We start from the raw sequence: 17,113 nt of genomic DNA, 5'->3' as shown, positions 1-17,113 counted from the left end.
GCGCCCTGACGCGACGCGATGCGGCGGCCGGGAATTCGCGGAGTCCGCTCGATGGACGTCGGTCCGTTTTTTTTTCCTCCTCGCGACGCTGATCCCTCGAGCGTATTGGGGAGCGGGGGAGAGGGGCGTCGATAGCAACCCGCGTGAAATTTTTATAAAATTTGATTGGTATTATTACGAGATATTAATATTATATTAAATATATGATGTATTCTTTTAAATGTACGGTCGGCGTTGTAGAAGTGGTATGTCTTTATTTCCAAGAATAGGCTTTCACGTTGAAACGTATCTTACGTTTAGATATGCGTGCATTTCGACTATTAGTAATGAGCTTAAGTGCCGAGAAAATATGTACAGTACATCAATACGCGTCAAAAGGTAAATTATAATAAACTGTAATAATAACACTTGATTTACAATTAGAGATAAAGAAACAAAGAGCTAGTAAATATATTAAATATTCAGTATGCATATACTGGCATATATAGCTCTGTTAAATGTATACTTATTCCTGTCCGTAAATATCTTTCCACAAATATTTTTTTATTTTTAGTATCTACGTCAATATTTTCTTAATTCCACGAAGAAAATTGTATTTGTGGAAAACGCCACAAATGCCAGCAAGAGCAAAAAAAATAATTGTATAACGTTCTTTATCATGCATTATTATGGTTATTCTTTATAGTTCATGTTTAAATGTTATTCATAAATAACAACACATTAATTTTAAACCTCATGTTTGTCACTACAATTTTCATATTTTTTTCATATTTTCATATTTTCGTTGTACACTGAAAATAAAAATTAGCCATGCATTGTCATTCCGTTTATCAGCTGATAAATATAATCAAACGTTAATTATCGCTAATCGCTAAATGGTGTACAATAATAACTGTCCTCGAAGATAGAGTCGCCTGGTCATGGTTAAGTATATACTATAAGAATAAAAAAGTTTTTTTTTTTTTTTTTTTTAATTTTCTACATGAATCAAAATATTATTTTTTTACTGTACAAGAAAAGTGATAGTCTTTTTTTAAACTGTAAAACGGTTGTACGAACAATATGCATATATAAATAAAGGCCAGCTTTAATAAATAAGAATTTTTTTTAATAGCAATCATTAAATTACACACTCGCAATCAATGGGAATTTTTTGGCAAGATTGTGGCTTTTGCTTAAAAATCTATTTTTGCTGAATTAACATAAAATACCTTAAAATCGACCATTCGTTTTAAACCAATGGATCATTTGAAAAAGGAAAATTAATAGAGTAAATTAAAAAAATAAAATAACACAAAAACTTAATGGTAAAGTTAAACGATAGACTCCAAATTGTAGATAAAAATTCTAATACAAAAGACATGGATAAAATTTTGACTAATTTTTAAGAAATAATGTATTTTATCAAAAACGTTATTTCAAGAATTAGTGTTTTCGCTGTCCTATTTCTTTAATAATTAGCTAAGCGGATGACCTCAAAAGTCTAGGAATTAATTAAAAATAATAAAAAAAGTTAATACATTAAATTACAAATAGACTTCATTTTGAATAGTGAGATTCTAATTCTCATTATCAAAAAGTAATCAGCTTCATCAAAGAATTTCATCATTGACAATAATCCAATAGAAATAGGTTGTATAAGTAATAGAGTCTTTCGTAGACATTGCAGCAGTAACGCTGATACGAGCGTGGGTTTCAAAAATAGGTCAAAGTTACAGAAACTTCGTCTTCTCAAAGATACCGAGTTTGAAAATCGTAGAGATATAACGTGGAACACACAAAAGACTGGTATACTCCGTCGTTCCCGAGAGTTCGACCGCCGCGCCGTACGGTCGCTGAGATCCGCGAACTTACGGAGCACGGGTATATACGGATTCGCGTCGGACGTGTATACTCACGCGTGGACGCGGGGAGAATCTCGCGACCACCATGAAAATTCCCAACCGGCCAGTGGATAAGGTCAGGGTGGTACGCGCGCGAGAGAAAGAAAGAGGAAAGAGGAGCGAGAGCGAGAAGCGAAGACGGGAACGGGAGTAACCGGGACGCGCGGGCAAGGTCGGTCAGGATCAAAGGGACTCGGACGAGCAAGAGAGTGTCGGCGGCATCCCATTAGCTCCCAGAGACGACAACCACCTCTCGTATCTCGGGCTCGGATCCTCGGAGCTGAAGCGTACGACCCGACGCGCCGAGCGCACACTTCGGCGCTATACGCGAGCTCGCTCGCTCGATCTCTTCCCTCCCTCCTCTCTCGTCTCCCCCTGCTCCGAAATCATCCTGGAGATACCATCGCGTATTTGTCGCTATTTCGTTACACGTCTCGCTCACGTGGGCGCGGATGATTTAATACCGCCGATGCCGGAATTACTGGACGCGGAGCGTATTTCAACCGACCCGAATGCCGTTAGAGAGAAGATCTGTGATTTCGACAAATTGTTCCCGTGAAGGAGGGGTTCAGAAATTACGCTCGTCGCGTTGTTCCGAGATTATGAAATGACAAAATGATCACATTTAATGGTAATATAATCCCTCCATTATAAAAAGAGGAAAACAATTATGAGATGATAATTGAGCGCTGATGATTCCAATTTTTAGCCGAATCTGTATTAAAGTATAATACAATTATGACATTTTATTAGCTCATGACAATTCTCTCTCTCTCTCTCTCTCTCTCTCTCTCTTTTTCTCTCGTCCGAAAAGCTGTTAATTTTTAGTTATCACTCATTTCCAATATTGCCGATTATTGGCACGGATCACATTGCGTTGACATTAATGAGTAATAATGAGCCGGGCGACAGATTACGATTGTAATTTGCAATTCGTACTTAAAACTTCCACGCGATATGACAGGAATCATATGATTACCGTCCAATTATGGCGGATGGAAATCTTTCGGTACATGGAAACTTAATCTCCCGTTAATGTTGCAATCACATACGACGCGTCGATTAATATTACCATATCGGCGCTCTGCCGCGACGTCACGCCGTCGAGTCTTAATCACGTTCAATTTTGTACAATTTTACACGTTTAATCCTAGACGAGTCCTCTTGTCGTCGTATCCCGAATCTCGTTTCATAAAACGGCGTCAGATGTCAATGCAAAATAAGAGACATCTATTTACGAATGTGTTTTTGTTCGTACCGCTTTTAACATTTGCGCGCTTCTAATCTGAAATTTTGAAGGGGGCATTGTGCGGAGAGACTGTATAGTTCGGAGAAATGCGGGGCATGATGTCTTTTTTAGCGTTGACCGTCGAGAGTGCCTAGAAAAAGTTAAAAGCGTATCAACGGTACGGTTCACGCCGCCCGGCCGGGCCGAGCCGTGATATAATTTATTCAAGGGAGAAGTGCGTGGCGGAGTCGCGTCGATAAAGATGGGGAGAATGCTGCCTGGCCCTCGTCACGATTGATCGGTGGCAAAATTCGATCTCCGGAACACGCCGAGGGATAGTAATGTCATGCGGCAAGGTGGTCCACTCCCTTCTGCACACCGCCACGTCCCTCCCCCTTCTCCTGTAGATAAAAGAGAGCTACGACTGCAACGATTTTGGAGCGACTCGCTACTGGCCGAATGTGGGTGGCGGGTTGTTCTTCCGTTCAGTTGTGGGTCATATATTTTGCGATGGCGAGTGCCACGATATTTTTTATGCTGTTCTTTTTTTTTCACGAAAGAGACGATAAATTTTAAAAAATTACATAAACATATAACGCAACAGAGAGATAATGTTATTTGTTTATAATACAGTACCTAAACGTTATTCGCAATAGACAGGATTTGTGACAATAAAATCTACGATTCGTCCCCCCAAAATGCGAGAAGTCGCCGATATGCAAAGCCCGGAGTTTTCAAGCTCGTTATTTTCAGGCAGAGAGAAGAAAACATTAAAAAGAAATGTGGAGATTGCTCTATGGGACAAGAAAAAGAAAAAGAAAAAAGGCAGATGTAGATGGATGCGGCAAAGAAATGTAAGACGTTGAAGAAGAAGAAGAAGAAGACGACGAAGAGGAAAAGGACGAGGGGATGGAAGAAGAAAGAGAGAAGAGGAACAAGGAGATATCTTGGAGTAGCTTGCTACTACGCGGGAGGATGGGAAGGGAGAAGCGGCGCCGGGGTTTGTGTCGAGGATGTCTGGTTGGCAGTTCAGAGGCGCCGACCCGGTGTCCCACGGCGTTCGTTTGGTATTTCATTAACACCTCCGCTAATTATTTCCCTTTTTTTACCGGCCAGTTTCGTAGCGGAATCGGGGAATGCACCTTACAAGACCGCGCGGTGCGGCCTCCTCTCGCGCCTCTGTCGAGTCCGCTTCTCGAGCAGCTGGCCGCCCAAGATACGCGCGTACAAGCCGGTGAATGTACGCAAATATACGCGAATGCGTGTACGCACGAACACGCACGCACGCACGGACAACATGCATGCATGCGTCCGCGTAAGTGCGTACGGTCGGCCGTCTTTAGCGACAAGAAAAAGAAAAGGAAGAGGAAAGGGCCGGCGCGGCGGACGGGAGAAGTAGCGTGCAAATTTGCGAGCGGTATCACGTCGGCAGAAATGCAGAAAATCGCTTCGCGATGTCTGGTCGAGCGGATCCACGGCTACACCTGTCTACTCGTGATAGATGTCCCGGCGACAACGACCAGAAAATGTTACCGAGTAATTCGATACGCTTTCTCTCGGAGGTACAAAGGTACGATTTAAGTCCCGTCGACTGTCGCGCACGTACGTGCAAAAGTCCATTGCCGCCGATCTTCCGCCGAGACGATGAAGAAACCAGCTGTTCGACAAGTAAAGTTATTCACAAATAAATTAGGAAAGATGTAAGACGCGCGCAAGATATATGTGTTTGAGGCGCACGAAGTCTCGGGGAGAGAGACCTGCCTGAGTTACCGGAATAACGACGGTCCCCTAATCGTCCAGAATTCAACGCGGGATCTCGCTGGCGACGTCCGGCCGGAGATGACAAGCGCGCTGAACCGGGCGCAGCATATCCTCGGCGCCGCACCGCCGATACCGCGGGCACCGCGCGGTCGACACTAAATTTAGGGCGTACGTTTAAATGAACGAAAAGGCCAGGTCCTCAGATATCCCCCGTTGAAATTTATGTAGGTGTTGGCCGTGGCTTTTATCAGTCCGGCCGGCATTCCTGCGCATCCACCCGGCGCCCCGACGTCGCCGCCGAGCAGGTTCTAATTCGTGCGACTCTCCGAGTCGGTTGCACCTCATCCCTCCCTTGTTGTTCCGGTGATCCACCCTGCACCCGGCGCGAGACAACGCACCGATTTATTTTCATAAAATTTTCCTCGCACTTGAGATGCGACGTCCACTCTGCGCCGACCTTTTCGCACGGAGACAAAGCGCCGATAACACAAGCAACCGAAGGATTATCCGCGTCTGCACTTCTATCTTTTAGAATTTCGATTTTGATTTCCATAGAATCTCGCTCGTTTACCCTTTGCTCAACATTAATCGATATCAAACAATTAATTAAAAAACGATCTTAGCGAGGGTCAATTTTTTCGAATGAATTTCTCATTCATATTCATTCTTCTAAGACCTTCGCGTAAGAAAGTCCGTTGTATTTGTCTCATTGAATGATTTGATAAAAATACCTGGCTTCTCTTTTATCGGCAGAATTATTACGAAGAAATTAAACACAAGGGAAGGCTAAATATTCTATCCGTAACAGATTATTTATACATGTACTAATATAGACTAGCGAGAAGGAATGTAGCAATAATATAGCTGTACCTAGTTCTTGCAAAGAAACTGAATAAATCAAATTCTTTTATATCCGGATTAGGAAGATAAAGCTATCGCTGTCTCACTGTTTTACAAACTTATATATATGTATGAATTGCGCAATCATTTTAAAAACATCTTGCGACGAAAAGCAACTATTTAGCGATCCTAATTGTAAGATGAGCGGAATAATTATTATCCCAATTATCGTTTCGCCTCTCGTAAAAGTGCGACGGGTATAAAGATTTTTTACAGCCACCGAAAAATTCTCCGAGGAATCCCTTCGTCAAACATTGGCCGGCACTTTGTGGCCGTCCTACCGTACAAATTTCGCTTCGCTAAAACCTGATGAAATGGACACGTGCCTCGCAGGCTTAGGTAAACAGACGGACGACGCCTGTCTGCGTTCCTCGCAGTCCGAGAGACGTGCATGTACGTTCGCCGCGTGACAAGTGCACATATATATCGAGACGCGGCCGCAGACCTATACGACCACCCATAGCAGGTCCCGTTGCGATTTCTCGGGAGGAAAAATCGTCCGGGAGAGAGATCGGGAACGACGATAAATTGAACATACCGTACCGCGCCCGAGCGACGATTACGCTTCTTTATAAGCGACCCGAGCGCGATAAGCCCTCTCGAAACCTCTGCAGCGGCAGCGGTCCCTCTCTCGTTAGAGGGGTCTAATGACGGGAAACACAGGACCCCACGTCCGATAGTCCGGTGTTGTAAACCGGAGACTCTCCGAGGGTCTGGCGCCGGGCGCCGACCACAGCCAGGACCGGACATCTTCGGTCCGGCCCGATCTGATCCGATCCGCTCCGCTCCGCTCCGGGCCTTCTGGACTTTCTCGTGGCTAGAAACAATGACCAAATGGCCCGTGAACGGCCGTGACCGTAAACCACAGCAAACGTACTTTTTACGTGACAATCGCGCACGCCGCTTCCTGTAAACCGATCCTGTACACCGATGCTAAATCTCGCCTCGCGCGAACGATCGGGCCCTGCGACGTGTGACGTCGACGTTCGTCCTTACAATACGAATCGGGGGACCGTGATCAGTTTCAAGACGATTTTTCATCGCCTATTTCAACAACGATAACTTGATCAATATGTCATCATCGTATACCGTCCTATACATTAGAACGCCTTTTTATCTCGATTCGTTTCTGTCGCGTTTACCACCACAGAATGAATTTAGATCGTTATCGTCGCATCGAGGTGCGAGCTCGCCAAAATTACGTGGTTTCGAGATGCGTCACACATCGACGACGGATACCGATGTCGTGATCCTTATCGCACCGGTCGACCGGTTAATCAATCGACCACGCGATAATGCGCGGAAACGTTATCACACGTCTTGTACCGCGCGTCCACGACGCCTTTTTCCCACCGGGGCGGCACGCCTTTGATCCGCGGGACGCACTGATTTTTCGTTGTACATGCTCCGCGAAGAATCTGTCCGATCGCCGATAACTCTGTGTACCGAACGATTGCGTACGCTTTCGGCTCCCTCCGTCCGATGCAGGATCCCGAGAATCGTGGTATCATCGCGACAACACGCCGTTGTCGATTATGATTTTCACCGATAACAAACCAGATATAATTTCGCGCGATCGCCTATCTTGCGCTGCCCTGCTAGTTTCTAATCTCTCTAAACCTGCTATGAATTTAAATATACACAAATATTAATTTTTTAACCAATATAAAACTATCGTAATAGAGTTTTATATATAAATATTAAATTAATTTTATTTTGACGCAACAACCTCTTTCAATTTAAAAGAATACATTTTTTATACACTTATCATCTTATACGTTTCATCCTACAAATGTATTCAGGTTGATTTCGTTCTTTCAAATGTTGTAAGTGAAAGAGGGCTGGGGTTAAAAAATAAATATAAGTAATTTTTTTTATATTTTTTCTCAAAGGAGAGAGATCGAGAGAAGGGGCGAAAAGACAGAGAAACTCACGTCGAGACACTGATATATGTCTACGCGCTTCGATAGAAAAGGCCCCGCATCTAATTCAATTGCAGGCCGCCGTTCCGCAAACACTCATGATAATTCAATCAAGCCTACCCTATGACGTTATATCCACTTTCCGCCGTTCCTGCCGGGCCTAACCCCGTATGATGGCACCGCGCGGAGGGTGGAAACGGCTCGTAATCTCCGTATGAGAACATCTGCACTCTAATCGGCTGATGATTTCCACCGAAGCCGATCCCCCGCTTCTTAACGCGCACGCGTCTCTCCTCTCACGCGTACGAAATAAATCGTTCGTCGGCATGAGCGTTCGCGGGGCAAACAATCGGGATTAGCGAGATGCGAGTTGAGAGACTGGATCTTTATTTCGCAGTTGATAGCAGCAGACTGGTTTCTCTATCCGGCAGACACCGCGCATCGCGGTCGTTGTAGATATAGTCGTCATTTTGAGAAAAAGCACCGCATAAAACTGGTTTTTAATTTTAAAAGGTTTATTATAATATATTCGCGATCGTATACTGTATACTATGTAATATCGTACATATTCGATGAGGTTCCTTTATATGAGCGAACATACTTTGAGAACTAGTGGATATTATCCACTAGACATCTCAGTGATAACTCTGCGGCATGATAATAAATAAGTTCAGATAATTCGATTTTTTTATTATGCAAAGAATACTCGGTTTTATACACTTTGGATGAGTTTGATTATCGGCTAGCGCGATTAGGTGACTGTGTTCGAAATTCCAGCGACTATTTGAAGCATCTAGATTCTACACGATTAATTTACCCGGAATTCCGCGAATTTGTTCGATTCATTTATTTCTATCTAACCGCGGGACGTGTACTTCGATTTAGTCACGCGATCGAAAATAATTAGCTCGGCCGGTTTTGCTCCACGCGCGCACTCTCCGCGTTTTGATAATGACCGCTTTCGGTAATCAAAACAGAGTAGAGAATGTTACATCAAAGTCATTTCCGAAGAATGTGAAACGTTTTCCCTTACATTCATATATACAGATACAAATCATATTTAAGTAATTTCAAATGTAAATAGATCACGTTTTTTATTGTAGAAGTCATACCGTATGAAAAACATAATAAATAAAACAGTATATAATGAACAATGTTATATACACACGACATTATGCGCTTATAAAATACGTGCAAGTATATATGCTGTATGATCATGTTAAGGGGCTACATCCACCTAGAGGCTCGAAAAATAGGTCGAAATTCAGATTTTTTTTTTTCAGAAAATATTAGTAGAAATGAAACGAACTTTGTTTGTACTTAAAGATACATTTTTGAGAGCTTTAAAAAAAATTTTTATTAAAAAATTTTCAAACACAAAGAAGTTATGGCCGCCGGCAGATGATGAGTTTTTTTTTCAACACGTTCGGCGGTGGACATCAGATCTGGAAAACCGCTCGATGGATCGTTTTGAAATTTATACAAAATACGCTGAGAAACATTTAGAAGTCGTTGACGATCTTACTTTTTTTTAAATCGATCTTTATTTTTTAATAATTACGTAAAAATGACGACATTTTCTCACAAATTGTCCATACCTGAGTTTCATTTCGTTGCCATTTTGTTTAAAAAACCGATTTTAAAAATTGGCGATCGTAAACGACCTCTAAATGTTTCTCAGCGTATTTTGTGTAAATTTCAAAACGATCCATCGAGCGGTTTTCCAGATCTGATGTCCACCGCCGAACGTGTCAAAAAAAAAAACTCATCATCTGCCGGCGGCCATAACTTTTTTGTGTTTGAAAATTTTTTAATAAAAAATTTTTTTAAAGCTCTCAAAACATGTATCTTTAAGTACAAACAAAGTTCGTTTCATTTCCACTAATAGTTTCTGAAAAAAAAAAAAATATCTGAATTTTGACCTATTTTTCGGGCCTCTATTATAGGTGGATGTAGCCCCTTAATTGCTCTTTCAATTTCTCTAGTTGAGAATTGCGTTGCAGCGAGATACAGTTTACGTCGGTTTTAATTAACGGCTCATACATTTGCATGATTAGACCCTGAAACAGAGTTACGCGGTATCAGCATTCCGTGCATGGAAAACGACTGCGACGTTAACGCCGGGATTCCTCGCTCGCCGGCGCACATAACTCTGCCCCACGACGTTAAACATTTAAATATCCGTCCTCCTCTTTTTTTTCCTTCCATCTTCGAGACGCGCGCGTGCGCTCGCATCTACATATCGCCGATTTATTCTTAATGTACAATGTGAGTCGCGCGGAGCAGATTCTAACGCAACTAGACCAAACGTGCGCGATGTAATGTGCTATATACTTTGTGTATCTGGCGATTTCTTTCCTGACAATGCGTCACGAAACAATGACCATTTCGACCGGTAGATATCTCCGAAAATGCCTAAGATAGAATTCTGTTTTCGAGATCCAAACCACTGACAGGTTCTGAAAATATTTTAGATATTTCTCTGAATGTAGGGTGAAAAGGGATTATATTTAACACAGGAAAAAAAAATTAGTTTTGTCGAGTGGGAAGAACTTTATGCTAGGTGAGAGGCTACAGGAGTGTAATAAAATTTCGTAAGAATTTTTAAGCTGGATAGGTTCAGTCATAAAAAAATAGTGGGACTTAGTTCGTAAAGAGCTTAACATATTCGTGACAGCAGTACGTCTTTCCGCGAATTAAATTTTGTTCTGGCGACATATAGTACTATGTCTTTTGTATGACAGAAAGCAAACGTTAATTTACACTGCCGACCAAAAGCTTGAGACCATTAATTGAAAAATGTCTACAATATGAAATGAAATCAAATTTATGCATTATAATTTAACACATTTTCATTATCTTATTCATTGTCTTATATTGAAATGAAAAATAACATAAAATATTTGAAAGCGCTACAAAAGCTATTTTTTACACAATGAAAAGAAGAGTATTAGACACTGAAGAGTATTCGACATTTTTCTTATCAAAATACCCACCTTCTCACAATAGCACATTTAATCACTTTTTTTTACTATAATCTATAGGTAATCTAGTTACAAGTTTATTAATTTTTTTCTGACGGAAGACTCTTTTATCCATCTTCCAAAATGGTTTACAGCTCAGTTTCGGAAAAAAGACTTTATGATCGTCCGTTTTTTTTTCAGTTAAACGATGCTAATCACATTGTGCTAGGAATGCTAACCACAATGCAAATTAAACAATGTTAATCACAATTATGCTAAATATAATGCTTATTTACTTTAAAATCAAGAAAAAGATATTGAATAAGGTATGAATCGGATGTGTCTCTCTCTCTCTCTCTCTCTCTCTCTCTCTCTCTCTCTCTCTCTCTCTCTCTCTCTCTCTCTCTCTCTCTCTCTCTCTCTCTCTCTCCCTCCCCCTCTATCTCTCTCTCTCTCTCTCCCTCCAACTTTTGCCAGTAGTGTACGTATTAATTTGTGTCTATTTTATAAGTTTCTCTTCTGCAAGATCCGTGTAATAAATTTTTAACTCAAAATTGAAAATTCTATTAAATTAATATCCTATGTAAAAAAATTACTTCACTTTTATTACTTTCTTTTTTACTAATTGTTTTTGAGAATGAAAGAATAAGAATTCTATAGCGTAATTCATATATTTTTAATTGTAATACTATATCAAAATATTATTTAAGATAACTATTTTTTTAGATTCTTTTTTGTAATTTTATGCTAATAAATTCTTCAGTTCTTTATTTTAAATGTCACTTTCATACACGAATTATTTTTAAAATTAAAATTATATTTCATGTTAGATATTAAATTTTGCCAAAGTTTCGTAGATGTTTCGATTAACGAACTATGCCTATTCGCTAAAAGAGGCATCGGAATACGGATTTTTCTTCACATCGATATCCTTTTTTCATGCCGCATCGAAAATCGAACTCGCGTCGTGATTATACCGCGAGCTCGCATTACTACGATCGCGCAATTCCACGTTAATTTAATTATTCTTTGTTTTCGGCATGCGGCAGTGCCTGCATCGCGGTCATCGACTTAATTATTCATCCGCCTCATTGAACACATTATCGAATTAATCGCAAGCATAAATTAAAGATCCGCGATTTTATCGTTGACGCGCTCGCACTCGCCATTCTTACTCGCGAATAATATAGCGCCGCAATAATTATAAGCGATAAACACGGTTGATATTAATGTTGCCCCCGCGATAATTGCGACTTCGTTGGATCGCACGTACGCGCTCGCACGAGCAAAGCGCGCGCGCGAAAAACACGTGTTAAACGCAACACTGTAACATTTAATTACAGAAAATCATCGGCGAATCGTTTCGCGCCGTTGAATATTCCATGTATCCGATTATGAAAATGCGATAACTCGCGTTAATAATAAATGAGCACACGAGCGCCGGTTGCACGTGGAAAAGGCTCGTCGAGCTCCTGCATGAGCGGCGTCATTGACTCCGCTGTACAACGGTAAGCTCCTCGGGTTGTGTAACGTATTATCAGACACGTTCCTATTCCGAATCCAGTAGTATAAACACCAATTTTACACCCAAGATCGCGAATCGTCGCGATGTTATGTATCGGTGAAATGAGAATTAAGCTCTCTTTCTCTCTCTTCTTTCTCCGTCTCTTTCTCTCACACATTTATTGTATTGCGCATGTATCTATTAAATTGCTTAAATTAATTTTTTCCTTTTGTAAGTTTTCATCATTCTTATAATCAGCTTGGTTTCTAAATGTAGCGCGACATGCTGAGAACAATGAATTTAATATTTCCGCGCTTGAGAGGACGCTATCCTAGAAACGCTCAATAACTAGCGATATTTCTGCCTTTCTCTGCCCTTCCCTCTCTCTGCCATCTCTGTATAGAATGAGGTTACATGAAGAATGTAATTTGGATGTAATGTTCGACATGTAGTATGACGATATTTCTCTGAATGCCAGAATTCGGTAGATAATATGTGATCGCGGATTAATTTTTTATTTTATCATTATCACAAAATTTAGAACCGCAGCGTTTGTCGTCGTCAGATATTACGAGAAGCTTTTCCGACAGAAATATATTAAACGATAGAATCTCGCGTTCGCTGCTAAACAAGTGTCGCGACTTGCCGTGGTAATTTACATCTTGGATTAACATTATCGTTCGTTATGCACGCGACTTGACGCAGCGTATTAGCGTATACTGCATGCCGACGAAGGTTTTTGCCAAATTAACGATGAGTATTTTAAAGAGACGAATAGCGTCGACATACATATATATGTATACGTACATGCGCTAGAAACGTCCAAAGTTCTCTTAGACATGTTGTGGCATTTCTATAATCGTCTTTAAGCAGCGAGATAATTAACGATTGATCTCGATCGCGCATTTCTACAGGCCCATTAACAGGTTTTACGTTTCGTTTCACCCTTTTCTGCTGCCATTCTTGCGACTGTCTATCCTTGATTTACCGTCAATATTACGTCGGAAAATACGTGGACGATAACACGTCTTCGGTAATGGACGACGTTCCAAGGTTTATTTACCACAAGTGCACTTCATTAACTGTAAATTGCTCGAAAAGCATCCGCGGGATCCAAGACCAGCAAATTTTTTTTCTTTCTTTCTTTCTTTTTTTTCTCTCGCGAAGGTTGAGCGCGATCTTTTTATGATTTGCGCCGCAACGCGCGTCGTCGCCCATAAATCACGCGGACTTTAACTGCCGGCTTATCATGCGACAAAAAGATTTTATTCACCTGCGATGACTAGACACGCGTACGACGACTTCCCGGTAATTTCAATGCCAACGGCATTGTAACGACGACGTGTCGCGCCGCGAGAAGCTGTTTCGCATGCATGCTTTACGCGCTCGGACCAAAGTATCCGAGATGCTGTGTGTCGCTATGGTGTAATAATTTAGCGTCGTTTGTATACGTCCAGTTCGCGTTAAACGCTCGATCTAACCATTCGAGACGCATATATGTCGTTGCCACTGGATCTCTTTTCTGTACGATTTCAAACCTGAGAGGCATCTACTATTTAGTAAAAGATAGTCGTAAAATTGTCGCGCGTTATTATTAAGCGTTACTCGGATACCGCGTGATAACCGCACGAATGCTCGAAGACTCTAAGAAAGTGATTTGGAAGCAGAAGCCGGAGTTACAAACGAATATACGACGCTCCACGTCGCACGATAGCTTCGACAAGATTATATCGTAAAAACAACTACATTGTTCATAGCCGAAGGTTCGTTTCCAAGCATAGGCGAAAATTGATTGATTTCGATTCGTTTCGTTGCTGACTTCGATTCCGCGATTACTCGAACTACAAAGTTTAAAGATATTTGAAGAAACATGGTTTATATTTACAATTTATAACTGTATAAATAATAATATATGTGTATATATCAACGGACGTATATCGCCCATGTTTAATGTGTTTGTCCTCTGATTTGCGCTGACCCAGCGTGGACGCGGTAAAATAATGAATACGAGAGGATGATTATTTGGCCATCTAATTACGCGACGTGTGCGCAACGAAGTGACACGTTAAGCAAATTGTCGAGTGATTGGGGGTTTTTTAAACGTTTAAACAGCAACGGTGTAGCGAGCCATGCAAATCGTCGTTAATTGATAGACAAAAACCATTATCGTTAAAAAAGAGATCAATCGAACAAAATTATCTGCAATGTAGGATCAATCGAGACACTCACGAACAAAGTTCAGTCACTTGCTGGACGAAAATTAGAACAATTCGTTGCATACGTACACGAGTTTTGCGAATGAAGCTCGGTGGGAAACGGAAAATATCATATATTGTGATCAATGTCATATAATTATTGTGCACATCTAGTAGCGTCTCTACCTTACTTTGCACAGATTTTATGTCTTTATTAGGCTTATGAGCAACACGATGGTTAACTCGTTCCTACGCGTCGCGAAACTTCTTCTTCAAATAATTTATTATCATGTAAGTCCCGGTTTACCATAGATGTTTTACGCTTTAAGCCGTAAGAAATTGACCAATCATATAGTCGATTATTCTCTTCTGACCGTGATTGATCAATTTCTTAAGGTTTAGGGCTTAAGACGTCTACTGTAGTGAGACTGGTCAACTCTATGAAATAGAAAGCAGAGAAAATTGATGAGGTATTGCTCCGGTATTGAAATTAAGGACTTTACAAAGAGTTGCGTTTCACTCTCGAGAGGGAGCTAACTCGTTAACATATCTTAAATCTGCGTGAAAAACGAAAGAATGAAAAGGCTGAGATACTCACTCTGCGTGGGATCGGCAGGCTCGTCCTGTATATTGACCGGTGAAATTTTCAGCGATCTCGGAGGGCCCTGAAAGCCGATGGGCCCGGGCCCCCCGGCTGCGCCCACCCGCTGCATTACGCCGGCAGCCCCTATTTCCGCAGCTCTGCCACTCCTGCGCACCTCGCGCGACGGTTTTCGAGCAATCTTGAAGCCTTCGTACGCCGACCACCGGCCGTACCCTTTAAACTCGTGAAACTTCCGCCCGGCGTGTCTCTGCTACCTTCGAGACGTGTCACGAGAGGCTCACCGAGAGTCGAATCGGCACCGACAAGGAAAACATACGATGCGTAAGGGTCGCTTTGGGTTTTTCTGCTGGCTTTTCCGTATTTCAAGTAAATTAAAACTCAATTCTCACGCGTTTAAAAAGCGGAGAACCATGCGGGGAGCTTTTGTTTAATGAACCACACGATATCGATGTACCCCGTCGGGATTCTCTTACATTATTGTATTTCATCGAAACGTTCAGTAAGCAAACTTTAAGTTGAAACTGAGTTTCACAGAAATTTCAAATTTTAAATTTTGGAGTTAAATTAGTCTCGACCGGGTGTAACTGGCGTTCCAATGTATCTGTTATTCCGGCTTTGTGTCGTTAGCCTGTCCAGTTCGATCAACACTTTGACGATCTCTCGCTTCGTCGAGAGTTCTTCAGTTCACCCGGGTTCACTCTCTCCTCTCTTCCAACTGAATCCTCTCTTTCTCTCTCGCCGGGTTCGCGTCTCCTCGCTCGATTTTTCCGCTCCAATTCCTCCTCGGGATTTTCGTCGAATCGCCGCACTATCTCGCGATACGATACGCACTCACCGAATATCGCGAAACTTATCTTACGAGTTCGGCGAGAGATTTCTCGTGATTGTCAAACGCGAGTACGATCGCAGACACGATCGACGATGACGCAAAACTTCAACAACATTCTTGATCTCCCCGGTCGGTTTCGCCGTTCTTGCCAGAGCAACTGGCTTCGAAATCGGCGACTTGCCGATTTCTCGGTTCACGATCACCGGGATCGCGACACGATTACGTTCTCACTCATCAGCAGCGCGGAGCGACGTATAGCGACGAATATTCCCGTTATTGACGTCCTCGAGGAGACGAGTCGAACGATAACAGACAGCGGCAAGGACAAGCGAAAGAAACGTTTATTGTGGCAGAAGCTGGACGTGACGTTCGGAGAAAGGTAGAGACGGAAAAGGAAGGAAGGGGACAACGGGACGGTGGGACGGGAGGGGAGCAGGTGAGAAGAAAGAAAGAAAGGGCAGGCATCGAGAGAAAGATAGACGGAAAGGGAGAGAGGGAGAAAGAGACAGAGAGAGAGGAGAGAGAAAGAGAGAGAGAGAGAAAGAAAGGAGAAGAGAGACGGCACGGTTGCACGAAACTACCCCGACGAGACTGACGACGCGGGGCCCCGGGAGCCACTGACTGCCAGTTAGGCGTCTCGCTATAGTCTGCTCGAGGATCCGACCCAACCTAAACCGGACCCCACTGCCGGATCCTCCGTCCCCACTGTCCGCTTCCGTCGCTCTCTCGCTCTTCCACCCTCTCGCTCGCTCCCATTGTCAGTCCCGCGTTCCCCGATCCCCACCCGGGCCGCGCTGGTGGATCTCTATAACTTTCCCTACCACCTTCGGGCGTTCCTATCGAACGCGAGAGAGCGGCGCGCGACAGCGAACGATTCGTCCTCGCGGCGGAGTCGACGCCGTCCGGGATCCACGCCTCCGCGGCCTCCCGGTGAGCCGGCAACAAAATGGCCGACGCGCACCTAATCGATTCGCGCGCGTGTGCCTATCCTCTCTCCTGCCTATCCTCCGCAACTCCACGCATCCTTCTCCTCCGCCTCGTAGCCGTCCACCACCACAGAGTCGCTCTCCTCCTACCGTCGCCGCGTTATCTCTTTCTCCCGCTCTCTTTTCTTCTCTTTCTCACCGCCTCTCCTCCGTCTCTCCTCCGCCTCCGTCGCTCCTGCACCTTCCTTCTTCCTGCTACCTTCCTTTGTACGCCTCCGGTTGCCCTTCGTTGTTCCTTTGTCTTGTCTCTCCTCTCTTTCTCTCTCTCCGTCGCCGCCGATATATCGTCGTATTCGCCCACTCGTCTTCGCCGACATATTTTCCATCGTTTCTCTCCC

The 17,113-nt window shown here is 42.8% G+C and overlaps 1 protein-coding gene across 2 annotated transcripts in view; it reads right to left on the bottom strand.

Annotated features, from left to right (window-relative positions):
- Tup (LIM1_Isl and LIM2_Isl domain-containing protein tup) overlaps positions 1-16,431 on the bottom strand; it is a 36,769-nt gene extending 20,338 nt beyond the window's left edge. The window contains exon 1 of one of the 2 annotated variants that reach the window (XM_071769874.1): positions 14,955-16,431. In XM_071769874.1, the coding sequence (XP_071625975.1) occupies positions 14,955-15,069 (115 nt within the window). In that variant the 5' untranslated portion in view covers positions 15,070-16,431. The remainder of the gene's footprint in view (positions 1-14,954) is intronic. The other variant, XM_071769875.1, reaches the window with a different exon arrangement.
- Between the last annotated feature and the right edge of the window lie 682 nt (positions 16,432-17,113).

Source organism: Temnothorax longispinosus, chromosome 2 (genome assembly GCF_030848805.1).
Source record: "Temnothorax longispinosus isolate EJ_2023e chromosome 2, Tlon_JGU_v1, whole genome shotgun sequence".
NCBI lineage: Eukaryota > Metazoa > Arthropoda > Insecta > Hymenoptera > Formicidae > Temnothorax > Temnothorax longispinosus.
The sequence above is the reverse complement of the archived record's forward strand: the minus strand, read 5'-3'. Positions and strand labels throughout refer to the sequence as shown.